Raw genomic sequence first — 16471 nt, 5'->3', positions numbered from 1 at the left:
TTTCATGAAGTGTTATGAATGCTGGACTTTGTAACATAATTATGTTTTAAAAACTGATTTTTAAAAGTTTAAGATGGAGTCCAAGAAGTCAGGTGACCTCACATCCACTTTGTTTAGGACAGGACAGAAATCTTGGTTACCAGGATATCAGAGCACACAGATCAAATACTTTTTGTTTTGCAAAATAGAGACTACAGGGGTATAACACCTGAAGAACAATGGGTTTTACCCTCCCAGAGTTTCTGATCATAAACAAGAAGTCAGTGATTCTGAGGATGCAAATGTACCAGGCAGCTGTTAACACCTGAGAACAATGGAAAGCCCAGGTGACTCTGATGAAACCAGACTTCTGGACTTTGCATATTGGAAAAGGACAATAAACTATTGATGTTTGATTCCAGATAAATTTAACAAATTATCTGAAGACAAGACAGGCTTTACAGAAGACCAGCGGTGGCAGCCTCAGAGCAGGCTGTAAGAAAGGAAGACAACCAGTGGTGGCAGCCTCAAGGGGGAGAGGGGGAACGCCTGCTCTCATAGAATACTGATACAGCAAAAGGCTGCGAAGACTTGAACCTGTTTTGAAAGTTGAGGTTTGCGGAGAAGTGAAAGCCCAACAGGATATCCAGGAATCATCATATTTACAGATATCCAGGCCGAAAGTGATTGGAGAAGTGTACAAAGAGGACATTGACTTTGAGTAAAGTCTGGGAGATCCAATCCATTGCAACTGGGAGGAGCATAGAGAATTATATGCTCTCCCTGCCTCCAAACCCGAGAGCATAAAATTTCCCCCAAGGAAGCTGGGTGTCCTCATACATGAAACACAAAAAGTTAGCATGCAGGTACAGCAAGTAATTGGAAAAGCAAATGGAATGTTGGCCTTTATTGCAAGGGGGATGGAACATAAAAGTAAGGAAGTCTTGCTACAATTGTAAAGGGCATTGGTAAGGCCATACCTAGAGTACTGCGTACAGTTTTGGTCTCCTTTTTTAAGAAGGGATATACTTGCATTGGAGGCAGTTCAGAGAAGGTTCACTAAGTTGATTCCTGGGATGAAGGGGTTGTCTTATGAGGAAAGGTTGAGCAGGTTGGGCCTATAATCATTGGAATTTAGAAAAATGAGAAGTGATCTTATTGAAACATATAAGATTCTGAGGGAGCTTCACAAGATAGTTGTTGAGTGAAATAAATACAGAAAGTTCTGGAAATACTCAGCAGGTCAGGCAGTATCTATGGAGCAAGAAGCAGAGTTAACTTTTCAGGTCTGTGACCTTTCATCAGAACCCTATTAACTCTGCTTCTCTGTCCACAGATGCTGCCTGACCTGCTGAGTATTTCCAGCACTATCTGTTTTTATTTCAGAATTCCAGCATCTGCAGTATTTTGCTTTTATTATCGATGTTGAGTGGATTTTTCCCCTCAAGGGGGAATCTATAAGTAAGGGGAGTAATTTCAGAATAAGGGATCGCCCATTTAAGACACAGATGAGGAGGAATTTTGTCTCTCAGGGGATTGTGAATCTTTGGAATTCTCTACCCTGGAGAGCTGTGGAGGTTGAGTCACTGAATATATTCAAGACTGAGATAGACAGATTCTTGAACTATAGGGGAGTCAAGGCTTATGGGGAACTGGCAAGAAAATGGAGTTAAGGCCATGATCAGATTAGCCATTATATTATTGAATGGTGGAGCAGGCTTGAGGCACCAAATGGCCTACTCCTGCTCCTATTTCTTATGTTCTTATTCGCTGCTCATGATGTGGTCTCCTCTACAATGGGGACACCAAATGCAGATTGGGTGGTCGCTTTGCGGAATACTATCGTTCAGTCGATAAGTGTGACCCCAAGCTTCCAGTTGCCTGTCATTTTAAATCTTCACTCCACTCCCACTCTGACCTTTCTGTCCTCAACACTGCTCCAATGAAGCTCAACATAAGCTCGAGGAATAGCATCTCATCTTTTGACTAGGCGCTTTACAGCCTTTCAAAATCAACATTGAGTTCAACAATTTCAGATCATAAGCTGCCCTGTTTTTCTTGGACAGCAGCTTTTGGAGGACATTCTGCCTTTCCATTTACACCTCCTATTGACATATCTTTTGTTTCTTTACTTGCCCCACTGCTATCTCCTTTTGCCTTTCACTATCATCCCTTTTGTCATTTAATCTCCTACCTTCCACCCTATCACAAACTGTCCTGTTTGTTCTTTCCTCCCTTCCTCTCTTTCCCCACCTGGCTTAAAAACTGTTACATCTCTACGCACTCCCAGTTCTCCCAGCCTGAAACATTAAATCTGTTTCCCTCTCCACAGATGCTGCCAGACCCGCTGAGCATTTCCAGCATTTTCTGTTTTCATTCCAGATTTCCAGTATTTGCAGTACTTTGCTTTTGTAGAAAATAATTTAATCGTTAGCTCTGAGGTAGGCAAACGATGACATGCACTTCTGGATTTTAAGGGGCCCAATTCATTCATGGAGAATCTGATACAACTGCTGAAAGAAAAACCATACTTAAAGGGCCTGAACTGTACCCTTTAAACAACCACAGGAAGATATATGAGATTGGCCCAGGGTTTGATCCTAAGCTATCTTCTTTCTTGAGAGAAATTGCTTTGGCTTCAAATACAGCTTTGTCGGATGAATTGGCTGAGATTGGGAAGACATAATGTGGGGAATTGTGGGGGAGAGCCTGCATTCCACCAATCCAGTAGGACTGCTTTTTATCTAAAAACATCTGGACACTTCAATGCCATGAGTAATCTGGCACGCTTACAACCATTATGTTTTATATCTTTAACATCTTTCAGTAATATTTACATATACCTTCAATTTCTTCTTCATAGGAACTTCACTCTGAACAATCTTTCTAGCATATACCACCATTACTTGTACAGGTTAACATACCCATGTAGCAAAAATAGGCTTAGTAGTATACCAGTGGTGTTAGTAATAAGCAGTGAAAATGTTTTGCATATTTTTTTAAATTTTAAGATACAGCACTGAAACAGGCCCTTTGGCCCACCGAGTCTGTGCCGACCATCAACCACTCATTTATACTAACCCTATATTCCTACCACATCCCCACCTGTCCCTATGTTCCCCTATACTATACTAGGGGCAATTTATAATGGCCAATTTACCTATCAACCAGCAAGTCTTTTGGTGGTGGGTGGAAACCGGAGCACCCGGCGAAAACCCACACAGACACAGGGAGAACTTGCAAACTCCACACAGGCAGTGCCCAGAATTGAACCCGGGTCGCTGGAGCTGTGAGGCTGCAGTGCTAACCACTGCGCCACAGTGCTGCCCATTTCCATTGATATTTCAACAGCTGCAGGAACTGAAATGACCTTGCTAGTGTCCATCCATTAGCTCCTTGCTCCATTCCCCGTGCCATAGCATTGCCTATTCATTTTGCATCTCACTTAAACTTGAGGTGTTTTAAACATTTTTTGAAGACTACTGATGCATTGGAGGAATTGGTTTTGAACAGGTATTGATGTCACCAGCATGAGAAGGCTAAAAATGAACATGTATTGTTGTAGCAGAAGCAATTCATGATGTCTGCATCATCCTTTGTGGGATAGAAATGTTAATGCACATTGTTACGACCAGGTGAGAAAGGGGTCTAGGGATTCCCTCTCAGCCTTTGCCTGGTTTAACAATAACAGGGTTTAATTTTAAAAACACCATGTTTTAGCTCCCCCTCAGTGAATCTTTCTTCATTGCTTTCCAATTGTAAGGCAAAGAAATCAATCATATAATAAAAGCAAAATACTGCGGATGCTGGAAATCTGAAATAAAAACAAGAAATGCTGGAACCACTCAGCAGGTCTGGCAGCATCTGTGGAAAGAGAAATCAATTAAACAGGTTTTCTTAGATTTAAACAAGAAAGGCAGAAGTTTATTTATCTTAAACTCTAATTCGGTTAACGACTACGAATACACGATGCAACCACGCGAGCATGCATATGCAATAAACACATGCAGATAGAGACAGAAAAAGTAGAAAGGATAAAGAGGAAAAGTTTGAGGCAATAGCTGGGTGTATTTACAGTTCTTTGAGTTCAATATGGAGACTTTGGTTGCCGGTATGTCTTGCTGTGTAGGGGCCCTAACAACCCCACTGCCTTGTGGGCGTCTCGAGAGAGACCAAGGCTAAGGGAGTAAACCCTAACAGAAAATCCGGAGCGGAATCCCGTAGGCAGTCATGTGTCACCTTTGGCATGTTTCCGGCAGTTCCTGCAGCCATACCGGTGCCAAACGTCGTGCTCTGCACTCCTTTGGACCCCACCAGAAAGGACGAGAGGGGGGTTTTGACGACTGGGCAACTCTCAACCTCCATAAATTCGCCCAGGCATGCGCCATGGAGTGGTCACTCCATAGTTGCCTCACAGCGACTGAAACAACATGGAAGGCAGCAGTTACGGGTTAGACACACTACTGAGTCAGCGGCGCTTGAGATGGCTTGGCCATGTGAGCCGCATGGAAGATGGCAGGATTCCCAAAGCTGCAGCACCTGTGGAAGAGCCTGTCACTCTAGAATTGGCCTTTATAGCCACTCCAGGTGCTGCTGCACACACCACTGACCACCTCCAGGCGCTTACCCATTGTCTCTCGAGATAAGGAGGCCAAAGAAGAATGTCTTGCTGTTCAATGGGGCCCAGTGCACGCTTTAACTTGTTTCGATGTAGGGATCTTTTCTCTCTTGAGGTTTAAGTGACTTCAATGGTCTGGAGGCTTGTGAGAAAGTGACAAAGAGAGACAGCCAGGAGAGAGGCTCTCTTGTTCCAGATTCAGTTGCAATCTGCAGTCTGTGTCTTAAAACTATTCTGTGAGCACAATTCAAAACTCCAAGTTAGCCAGCTGGTTAGTCATGTGACTAACCCCTTATTTGGGAACAGCCATGCCTGCGGTTTGTGGATTTCAAAGTTCTCAGCGGTGGGCGGGGTGGGGCGGTTGTTGTAGTGCTGTCTCTAACATCGACAAGATATGGATCACCATTACCCAGACTAATCTCTGTTAATTGAATTAGTGAGCAGTTCCCATTGTCTCTCCAAGCACTGTCTTTTATGTAAATAGAGTCATAGAGTTATACAGCACAAAAACAGGCCCTTCGGCCCATTGTGTCTGTGCCGGTCATCAAGTACCTAACTATTCTAGTCCCATTTTCCAGCACTTGGTCCATAGCCTAGTATGCTATGGCATTTCATCTAAATACTTCTTAAATGTTGTGAGGGTTCCTGCCTCTACCGCCCCTTCAGGCAGTGTATTCCAGATACCAACCACCCTCAAAAAATTTTTCCTCAAATTCCCTCTAAACCTCCTGCCCCTTACCTTAAATCTATGCCCCCTGGTTATTCAACCCACCGCTAAGGGAAAAAGTCTCTTCCGATCTAACCTATCAAGGCCTATCATAATTTTGTATACCTCAATCATGTCCCCCCTCAGCCTTCTCTGCTCTAAGGAAAACAACCCTAGCCTTTTCAGTCTTTCTTCATAGCTGAAATGCTCCAGCCCAGACAACGTCCTGGTGAATCTCCTCTGCACCCTCTCCAGTTCAATCACATCCTTCCTATAGTGTGGTGCCCAGAACTGTACACAGTACTCCAGCTGTGGCCTAACTCGCGTTTTATACAGCTCCATCATAACCCCCCTGCTCTTATATTCTGTGCCTGGGCTAATAAAGGCAAGTATCCCATATGCCTTCCTAACCACCTTATCTATCTGTGCTGCTGCCTTCAGTGATCTATGGACAAGTACACCAAGGTCCCTCTGACCTTCTGTACTTCCTAGGGTCCTACTATCCATTGTATATTCCCTTGCCTTGTTAGTCCTCCCAAAATGCATCACCTCACACTTCTCAGGATTAATTTCCATTTGCCACAGCTCCGCCCATCTTACCAGCCCATCGATATCGTCCTGTAATCTAAGGCTTTCCTCCTCACTATTTACGACACCACCAATTTTCGTGTCATCTGCGAACTTACTTATCATACCTCCTATATTCATGTCTAAATCATTAATGTACACTACAAACAGCAAGGGTCCCAGCACAGATCCCTGTGGTACACCACTGATCACAGGCTTCCACTCGCAAAAACAACCCTCGACCATTACCCTCTGTTTCCTGCCACTAAGCCAATTTTGGATCCAATTTGCCAAATTGACCTGGATCTCATGGGCTCTTACCTTCTCAACCAATCTCCCATGCGGGACCTTATCAAAAGCCATACTTGAAGTCCATGTAGACTACATCAACTGCTTTACCCTCATCTACGCATCTCGTCACCTCCTCGAAAAATTCAATCAAGTTAATTAGACATGATCTCCCCCTGACAAAGCCATGCTGACTATCCCTGATTATTTCATGCCTCTTCAAGTGCAGATTAATCCTGTCCCTCAGAATTTTTTCCAATAGTTTCCCAACCACTGATGTTAGACTCACCGGCCTGTAAATACCTGGTCTATCCCTGCTACCCTTCTTAAATAATGGTACCACATTCACTGTCTTCCAGTCCTCTGGCACCTCTCGTGGCCAGAGAGGATTTGAAAATTTGTGACCTCCCTTGCCTCACATAACAGCCTGGGATGCATCTCATCTGGGCCTGGGGATTTATCCATTTTTAAGCCCGCTAAAACATCTAATACTTCCTCCCTTTCAATGTTAATATGTTCAAGTATATCGCAATCCCCCTCCCTGATCTCTACACCTACATCGTCATTCTCCACAGTGAATACAGATGAAAAGTAATCATTTAAAACCTCATCTATGTCCTCCGGCTCCACACACAGATTGTCACTTTGGTACCTAATGGGCCCTACTCTTTCCCTGGTTATCCTCTTGCCCTTAATATACTTATAAAATGCCTTAGGATTTTCCTTTATCTTGCCCACCAATGTTTTTTCATGTTCCCTCTTTGCTCTCCTAATTACTTTTTTAAGTAGCCCCCCCCCCCATATTTTCTATACTCCTCCAATGCCTCCACTGTTTTCAGTACTCCGAATCTGCCATAAGCCTTCTTTTTTTTCCTTATCCAATCCTCTATATCCCTTGACATCCAGGGTTCCCTGGACTTGATGGTCCTACCCTTCACCTTAATGGGTACATGTTGGCTCTGAGCCCTCACTATTTCCTCTTTGAATGACTCCCACTGGCCTGATGTAGACTTTTCTATAAGTAGCTGCCCCCAGTCCACTTTGGCCAGATCCTGTTTTATCAAATTGAAATCGGCCTTTCCCCAATTCAGTACCTTTATTTCTGGCCCGTCTTTGTCCTTTTCCATAACAACCTTAAATCTTACAGAGTTATGGTCACTATCCCCAAAATGGTCCCGCACTGACACTTCTACCACTTGTCCAGCTTCATTCCCTAGGATTAGGTCCAATACTACCCCTTCTGTTGTAGGACTTTCTACATACTGGCTCAAAAGGCTCTCCTATATGCATTTAAGAATTCCTTCCCCTTTAAGCCTTTTGCACTAAGACTATCCCAGTTGATATTAGGTAAGTTGAAATCCCCTACGATTATTACCCTATTATTTTTACACCTCTCTGAGATTTGTCTACATATGTCCTCCAGCTAAATGTCTGGTGATCTCTTTAAACAAGTCATTTCCTCACTCCAGCAACAGTGTAAAATTAATGTTCATATGACCAAATTAATATGCCTCATTCTTGGCAGGTGGGGGACTTCATGACAACATTTACTCATTCCCTGTGCCAGTGATCCAAAACTTACAGTAAATACTGTCACTTTGCTTTGCTCATGTAATATGAAATGGCACAAATTGCCTGAGAATTGCTGAGGGAAATTTTGAATGAGGCACTGTGGTTCCAGTCCTGCATTTGGGGGAGATTAAAATTGTGTGATTAAAGTCAATTGGAAGTGGAGTTCAGTACCTGCCTGTCCATTACGCTGATCCATGCTCACAAATTTTTTCAAAGTATAAATCCACTAAATGCTTCACAACTAAATTGCTTCTTCAGTATTCACAATGATGCAGTCATCAAAGATTTTCAAGATTTGGGGAGTAGATTGAAGGACAGTAGCAAAAATAGCATAAATGAAAATTGCCCTTAAGTACACAGTAAGGAAATCTGGGACACAAATAATCAGTGAAGGTTCTATGCAAGGAGATACTGAACAGTGTGAGAGCTAAAGACAGGATCATTTAGCATCAAACGGCGCAAAATTGGGATCGGTTAGCACCTGTTGTTTGGGCACTATCGGTGCTGTTTAGCATCCAAAGTGGCATCTGCAGTGCACACAGACACTTTCAGGTGAGTTGTGCCAGATGCCACATTGGTGAGGAAGTTAGCACGTGTGCAGTGAATGGCCACCAGTAGTATACAGAGCAGGCAGATCATGACGTTAATCAGCATGCAATGCTGATTTGATGCCACTAGTGCCATTTTGGAGTTCAACGCTCCTGCTAATGCCCTCTCTTAACCTGAATATGCATACAGCAGGAAGGACATCCCCACCAGTGCTATTTAAAGGGTCATCAACTACTTACAGGTTAGGTGCTGGTCGATTTCTTCTGGCTGTTGCTTCAACTCAACAAATGTTTGGTGCTTTCCATAGTTGCTTAAAGTTGCAAGTTATACACGGAGTGATGTGGCACAAACTGAGGGAACATTTGCTACCTTCAAAGCATCTGCACAAAGCAGTCACTTCAAAGCATTCCCCTTGGAATATAGCCTGACTTACAGAATGAACAGAACCCACGCAGAGCAGGAAAAGCTTCTGGAAGACAGATGGGGTGAGGGGGTGGAGTGGGAAGTAGTGCTCTTAGCAGAGGGCCATATCTGCCCATGGTGTTCAGGGAGTAATTCTACGACCTGAACATCAGCAAGGATCAATGTGTTCAATGTCTGTGCTTCAGTAAGGATGTCCTTACTGAAATTTTCCACCTGCTGCAGCCACAACTGCAGCCTCAGAGCAGGACAAGGGCTGTATTGCCAGTGGCTGTGAAGTGGCGTTGACCTTTTATGCGTCTAGCTCATTCCAGGCTGGAGCTGGAGATAGTTGCAACATTTTGCAGTTTGCTGTCCACTGTTGCGTAAAAGAGGTCACTGATGCTCTCTACTCATTAAGAGTTAACCATAGGATCATAGGAAACAGGAGCAGGAGTAGGCCATTTGGCCCAGCGAGTCTGATCTGCCATTCAAACAGATCATGGCTGATCATTTACCTCTATGTCATTTTTCCCCCAACTATCCCCATATCCTTTGATGTCATTGGTATCCAGAAATCCATCGATTTCTGTCTTGAACATGCTCACTGATTGAGGTTCCACAGCCGTCTGGGTAGAGAATTCCACAGATTCACCACCCCCTGAGTAAAGAAATTCCTCCTCATCTCAGTCTTAAATGGCCTACCCCTTATTCTGAGACTGTGTTCTAAACTCACCAGCTAGAGGAAACATCCTATTCACATCCACCCTGTCATGCCCTGTAAGAATTTTGTAAGTTTCAATGAGGTCACCTCTCATTCTTCGAAACTTTAGAGAATACAGATACAGTTTCCTCAAACTCTCCTCATAAGACAATCCTGCCATTCCAGGGATTAGTCTGGTGAACCTCCGTTGCACTCCCTCCATGGCAAGTATATCCTTCCTTAGATAAGGAGACAAAAACTGTACATAATACTCCATGTGCAGTCTCACCAAGGCTTTATACAATTGCAGCAATATATCTTTGATCCTGTACTCAAATCCCCTTGCAATGAAGGCCAACATACCACTTGCCTTCTTAATTGCTTGCCGCACCTGCATACTTGCTTTTAGTGACTCATGAACAAGAACACCCAGGTCTCTTTGGACATCAACACTTCCCAACATCTCTGAGATGTAGCTCATCTGGTTCAGGAGATTTATTAACTTTCAATCCAATTAATTTTTCAAGTACTACCTCTTTATTGATACAAATTACTTTCAGTTCCTCATTTTTACAAGTCCCTGGTTCTCTAGTATTTCTGGGAAATTTTCTGTGTCTTCCTCCATGAAGACAGACACAAAGTAATTGTTTAGTCTCTCCGCCATTTTATCATTCTCCACCACAAACTCTCCTGTCTCCGCCTGCAATGGGCCCACATTCGTCCTTGCTAATCATTTCCTTTTCACATACCTAAAGAAGCTTTTACAGTCCGCCTTTATGTTTCTAGCTAGCTTGCATTCATTATCTCTTTTCCCTTCCTTTATCAGTTTCTTGGTCCTCCTTTGTTGGACAATAAATTGCTACCAATTCTCCGGCTTACCACTTTTTCTGGCTACCTTATATGCCACTTCCTTTGACTTAATGCAATCTTTAACTTATTTTGTTAGCCATGGTTGATACACCTTCCATTCTTTCTTGCCTGAAAAAAGCAGGCAGAGTCTACACATGGCATCACTAGGATTGCAGGGTGTCATTGACTGCACGTGCATTGCTTCGCGGGCATCATATGTCAACTCTGCCCTATACCTCAAGCAAAAGGAATTCCACTCCCTCAATGTCCAGCTGGTGTATGACTGTAGGCAGCAAATCAGGCAGTCAATCAATGTCTGGTATCCTGACAGCAGTCATGGTGCTTTCATTCTGTGACATTTGAGCCACCACAGCAAACCAAAGGATGGCTACTGAGCAACAGGTGTTATCTGCTGACGATATGGCTAATGAATCTCTCCTCGTTATTTAACCCTTGGAATCCAGGTATCATTCTCGTAAATCAATGCTGCACTCCCTCCCAGGCCAATATATCCTTCCTAAGGCATGGTGCCCAGAACTGCTCACAGTACTCCAGCTTTGTAAAGCTGAAGAATGACTTCTACCCCATTGTATTATAGTCCTCTAGCTATAAAGGTCAGCATTCCATTGTCTTTTTGATTATTTTTTGTACCTGTTCATAACATTTTAATGAGCTATGTACTTAGGCCCTCAAGTCTCTTTGAATCTCCACTATTTCTAGCTTTTCGCCATTTAGAAAGTACCCTGTTCTTTCTTTATTACGTCCATTGTGGATAACCTGCCATTTGCCTATATTGAAATTCATTTGACACAGTTTTGCCCGTCAACTTAATCTATCGAAATGTCTTTATAATTTTATTCTTCCATCCACTCTGCTTACAACGCCACCTATTTTTGTGTCCTTGGCAAATTTGGATATATGGCTTTCTATCTCATTATCTAAGCCATTAATAAATACTGTGAACAATTGAAGTCCTAACACAGATCCTTGTAGGACACCAATAGTTACATTCTGTCAATCTGAATGCCTGCCAATTATCCTTACTCTATGTCGCCTGCCGTTCAGCTAATTTCTGAACCAGGTCAATAACTTTGCCTTCAATTCTATGAGCTTCAACTTCAGCCAACAGTCTCTTATGAGGGGCTTTATTAAAGGACTTTGGAAGTCCATATTAATAACATCCATAGACATTCCCCAGTCCACTACTTTAATCACCCCTTCAAAAAATTCAATCAGATTCATCAGGCATGACCTACCCTTTACAAATCTATGCTGGTTCTGTCTGATCAGCTGAAAATTTCAAGGTATTCAGTCACCCTTTCCTTAACTACAGACTCTAATAATTTCCTGACAACAGAGCTCAGGAGCAGCAGCACGAGAAGCCGGAAGGGGAAGAGGAAGCCTATGAATGTCAGATATGAGTCATGATTAATAGAGATTGTTGGTTGGTGATAGGGATGTGGTGAAATGAGCAGTGTCTGAGGCTAGTGACATAGTTGGTTGGATATGACATTTGAAGATGCATTCACTGACCTTGATCACTCATCTGAAGTCATTGGATTTCTTGCGGCACAGCATCCAGGTGTTTGGGACTTGACTCCTGGCATTGGCCTCCACAGCTATCTGCTCCGACTGCCTTCTGAGTGTGCATTTGGAGGGCCTCCTGGCTCCCTGTTGGTACTGGACATCCCTTCACCTTTCCACCTCCTCCACCAAGGCCTTTAGTGCAGCACCCGAAAAACTTGAACCCCGCTGATTCCCATGTTTTACCATTATTCAATGTTTCACAGGTCAGACTTACTTCCTGCATGATTGCCAGCATCTGCTCCAACCACAATGCACCTCCCCTTTAAAAGGTGCAGGTTAGCTTTAAGCAGTACAGGCTGGGTTTAAATGATACTAGCCAGTCACAATATTGGCCCCTTGCTCAGGCATCTAGCCAAGCAACAGAGTGATTATTGCTGGCAAGATGATAAAATCATTTAAAACAGCAGGCAGCATGAAGTTGGTGGCAGCTATCAAATTTAGCCCCCATCATGCTTTCGTCCAGATTCTAAAAGGTTTCCAGTATCAAGACAAAAGGACTGATTTTTTTTTTCATCATGTCTTCAACAAGACAAATAAATGAACTTCCACTTAGCATACAGCAAAAAAAGTTAACCTCATTTCTAAATGTATATAATATTCTTTTTGAGACCTAATGGGTGAGAGAAACTTCCCACTGGGTTGGCTTCTGATTGAAGTGGTACAACAGGGACAATGGTGCTTAAGACTGGCAATAAATGTACTCAAACTAATCATCTGAGAGCTTGAAGGATCAGTGTAAAAGAGGGTGGTTCATTGTAGACAACTATTCAACCAAGCAGCCTGGTTAACTGTGTCCATCTTACTTTCATACAATGCCACTGTGAAGCTTATATAAGGCAGTCCACACAGCATCTAGAACATATTTTCTGACTTTAGCACTTTCATAAGAACATAAGAAATAGGAGCAGGAGTAGGCCATTCAGCCCCTCAAGCCTGCCCGCCATTCAATAAGATCATGGCTGATCTGTCCCAGACTTCAACTCCTCTTTTGTGCCAGCTCCTCATAGCCCTCAACTCCCCGATATTTCAAAAATCTATCTACCTTCTCTTTAAATACTTTCAGTGATCTAGCCTCCACAACTCTCTGGGGTAGAGAATTCCAGACATTCACTAGCCTCTGAGAGAAGAAATTCCTTCGCATCTCAGTTTTAAATGAGTGTCCCTTTATTCTGCAACTATGTCCCCTAGTTTATGATTCCCCCATTAGTGGAAACATCTTCTCAACATCTACCTTGTCAAGCCCCCTCAAAATCTTGTACATTTCAATAAGATCACCCCTCATTCTAGCATTTTCCCAACGACCAATGTTAGGCTGACTGGCCTATAGTTTCCTGCTTTTTGTCTCCCTCCCTTCTTGAACAGGGGTGTCACATTAGCGGTTTTCCAATCTGCTGGGATCCTCCTGGAATCCTGTTCTGGAATATTTCGACCACTGCCTCCACTATCCTGCAGCCACTTCCTTTAAAACCTTTGGATGCAGGCCATCAGGTCCTGGCGATTTGTCTGCCTTTAGTCACATTAGTTTGTTAAATACTTTGTCCCTTGTGATAGAGACTGTTACAAGATCTTTTCTCCCATTAGCTCCTTGCTTATCTGATATCTGTGGGATGTTTATAGTGTCCTCCACCGTGAAGACCGATGCAAAATGTTGGTTTAAATTATCTGCCATTTCTCTGTTCCCCAAGAGCTTCTACAGATATATAAAGAGAGTAACTAAAGTGAGCGTGGGATCCTTGGAGGATTCTCCAGTCGCATCCTCCAAGGGTCTCATGCTCACTTTAGTTACTCCCTTTCTTTTTATGTACCCCTAGAAGCTCTTGCTGTTTGTTTTTATATTTCTTGCCAATTTACTTTCATAATCAATTTTCTCCCCCTTTATTAGCTTTTTAGTCATCCGCTGCTGGTTCCTAAAAAGTTCCCAACCCTCTGGCCTACCATTAGTTTTCGCCGCTTTGTATGCCTTAGTTTTTGATTGGATACTCTCCTTGACCGCCTTTGTTAACCACGGGTGGTTCATCCTTTTCATCGAGTCCTTCTTTTTGACCGGGATAAATTTTTGCTGAGCGTTATGAAATATCTGCCAATGCTCATCTACTGACCTTCCCCTTAGTCTATTTTCCCAGCCCGCTTTAGTCAACATTTTCTTCATACATCCGTTATTGCCCTTGTTTAAGTTGAGGACACTGGTTTGAGACCCGAGTTGTTCGCCCTCAAACTGAATTTGAGATTCTACCATGTTGTGATCACTACCCCCTAGAGGATCCTTAACTACGACATCTCTTACTTGGCGGCACCAATTGGTTGAATTTTTGTTTTGGTGGCTACTTGATCGGCTTCAGCCTTTTGTGAGGTGGAAGTTCCTGGAAAGTATACGAAGGGCATGCTACTTTTAAATAGTTTTAGCTTGGATAAGAATAAGTTAAGAAACCTGCTAAAAGAGAGCTCATGCTGCTTGAACTAATTAGCCAAATCGATAATGCCAACGTGTAGCCTAGAAACAAACAATCTTAAGCAGATGTTCAATTTAAACAATCTGTAAGAGACTCCTGCATTGAAGCACATCCCAAATAAATAGCACATTATAAAGCCAATGCCCAAAATAGGCAAAATACAGTGGGTTGTAGCTCAGGCATAAAACCAACATTGTGGATCACAGATCTATTATAGAAACTGTCCAATTTTTATTGCCATTGATTTCAAAGGAGATGATAATCAGAAATTTTCTGTAATGGGTGGCCAACCCGCAACATCAGTTTATGCCCAGGCAGCAAGTTGACCACACGCCCCAGTATGTTTGGACACACTAAAGGTTGCATTTGAAATTCCAGATCAAATGTAAAGTCAGTTTCTTGGAAACATTTGTAAACTGTCCTGTTGTTATATCCATGCATAGCTGTTATTAACACAATGAGATACTGTCACTAAACCGGTGAATATGCCACCAATTAGCAACTAATTTCAAACAGACATAATATTCACTTATAAGGCTATTTGGTCACTTATTAGAAGTTACAGACCCTGAAGCAGTCTTTTGGAGAAGTGTACAAACAAACTGTGTTACAGAGTAGTTGCAAACAGGTTCTATTCTTGCCCACCCCCCTTGATTCCCTACATGGCGAGTTAGCAAACTCAGAGCCAACTGGCTGAGAGCTATTTGGCTGGAGGGAGAGAAAGTCCTTGGCTGATCCAATTTGCATCACTGTTACATACAAATCCACAATCATAGCCAGGATGAATATTTTGGAGCAGCAAGGCCATACTGTCAACAAAATATACTGGCATACCTCCTTTCCACTTATTTCCTGACTTGCTATTTGTCTGCTGTCTTTCTCTCTCCTACTCCAAATCAGTCTCTGCTGCGCAGGTTATATAATGCTTCACATTTTAAAATAAAGATCCTGTATACTTTCCTCATATCTCTGAACTCCTGATATTGTTTGCCTTTGCTCCATGACCTTTTGGTCAGCTATGTGGCCTTGTCCAATCTACACCTTCTCCTTTGTTATCTCTTGCCCCACCCCCACCTCACTTGCTTATGACCTGTGACTTTTCCAATATTTGTCAGTTCTGAAGAAGGGTCACTGACCCGAAACGTTAACTCTGCTTCTCTTTTCACAGATGCTGCCAGACCTGCTGAGTGGTTCCAGCATTTTTTGTTTTTATTCCTGATATTGCTGTTGTTCCATTTAGCCTGTACTCACTGCTACTCATCTGTTTCTGTCCTATATCAGTTGGACTTAATTTTTTTCTATGTATTCCTTATTAATCCATTAAAAGTGTTCCTGCTAGTCCCAATCACACAAAAGTCAGCCCAACTGCTCTTGTCTGAATCTGAAGGAACAGAAGCAGGTAAAACACATGGTTTGGCAACACCCCCTCTCTCTTTATGGAGATCCTTAGAATATTTGCATCCATTCTAAGGAACATGGGTGTGTAGTTGTGTCATGATAGGGAGGCCAGGCATCGTCATTGGAAGTGAGAAAATCCAACAAAAAATCAGCCAGAGTCCCTCTTGCACACCTCCCAGTAACAGAGGTAGAGACCTGCAAAAAAGTTGCATGTCTATCCTTTTGGGCCAGGAATGGTATATAATATGGTGAAACCAAAAGACTGGATGAACATTTAAATAATTTGAAAATAAAACAAAATATGTCTTATATTCTGCAAGCGCACTATTGAGTTTCCATGTTATGCTCACAATCTCCTTGGTTACTGCACTGCACAGATTATTACTGTCTGGCACATAGAAATAAGTTTTACAAACATAGAGGATCAGAATATACCTGTTGTGCCCATTCCAAATAAATACACAAAACAGAATTCTATTTGACAGCCACATACCTGATACCAGACAGCAGTGTTTGTCTTGAGCTGTAAGTAGAACAAACTGAACAGTAAGTTTTTGGAGATCTGCTTCTCTTTCTTGGCAGGTAAGATTTTTGCCATATGGAGTAAATTTAGATGCACATCCCACATATGCTTAGAACCCTCCTCTCAGAATTATGGGATTTTAGCAAGTGAATGATTGGTTCCAGAGTTGTCAGGAAATCAGTTGAGTTTCAAAACTAAAAGCTTTTTTTTTAATTTTTTGATTTTAAAATTTCCAGTGATAAGGCCCAGTTCTCTTTCAACAAAGAATAGAAAATTTTTAAAG

At 42.5% G+C, this 16471-nt stretch overlaps 1 protein-coding gene across 9 annotated transcripts in view; it reads right to left on the bottom strand.

Moving 5' to 3' along the window:
- Positions 1-16471, bottom strand: part of ripor3 (RIPOR family member 3) — a 240440-nt gene that overhangs the window by 151686 nt on the left and 72283 nt on the right. For 6 of the 9 annotated variants that reach the window (XM_068048189.1, XM_068048182.1, XM_068048180.1 and 3 more), the window contains one exon: positions 16159-16188. The exons of the other annotated variants lie outside the window; for them this stretch is intronic. In XM_068048189.1, the coding sequence (XP_067904290.1) occupies positions 16159-16188 (30 nt within the window). The remainder of the gene's footprint in view (positions 1-16158; positions 16189-16471) is intronic. 9 annotated transcript variants of the gene reach the window in all.

The sequence above is a fragment of the Heterodontus francisci genome, chromosome 16, assembly GCF_036365525.1.
Source record: "Heterodontus francisci isolate sHetFra1 chromosome 16, sHetFra1.hap1, whole genome shotgun sequence".
NCBI lineage: Eukaryota > Metazoa > Chordata > Chondrichthyes > Heterodontiformes > Heterodontidae > Heterodontus > Heterodontus francisci.
Note: the sequence above shows the minus strand (reverse complement) of the source record. Positions and strands in the feature narration are given on the sequence as shown.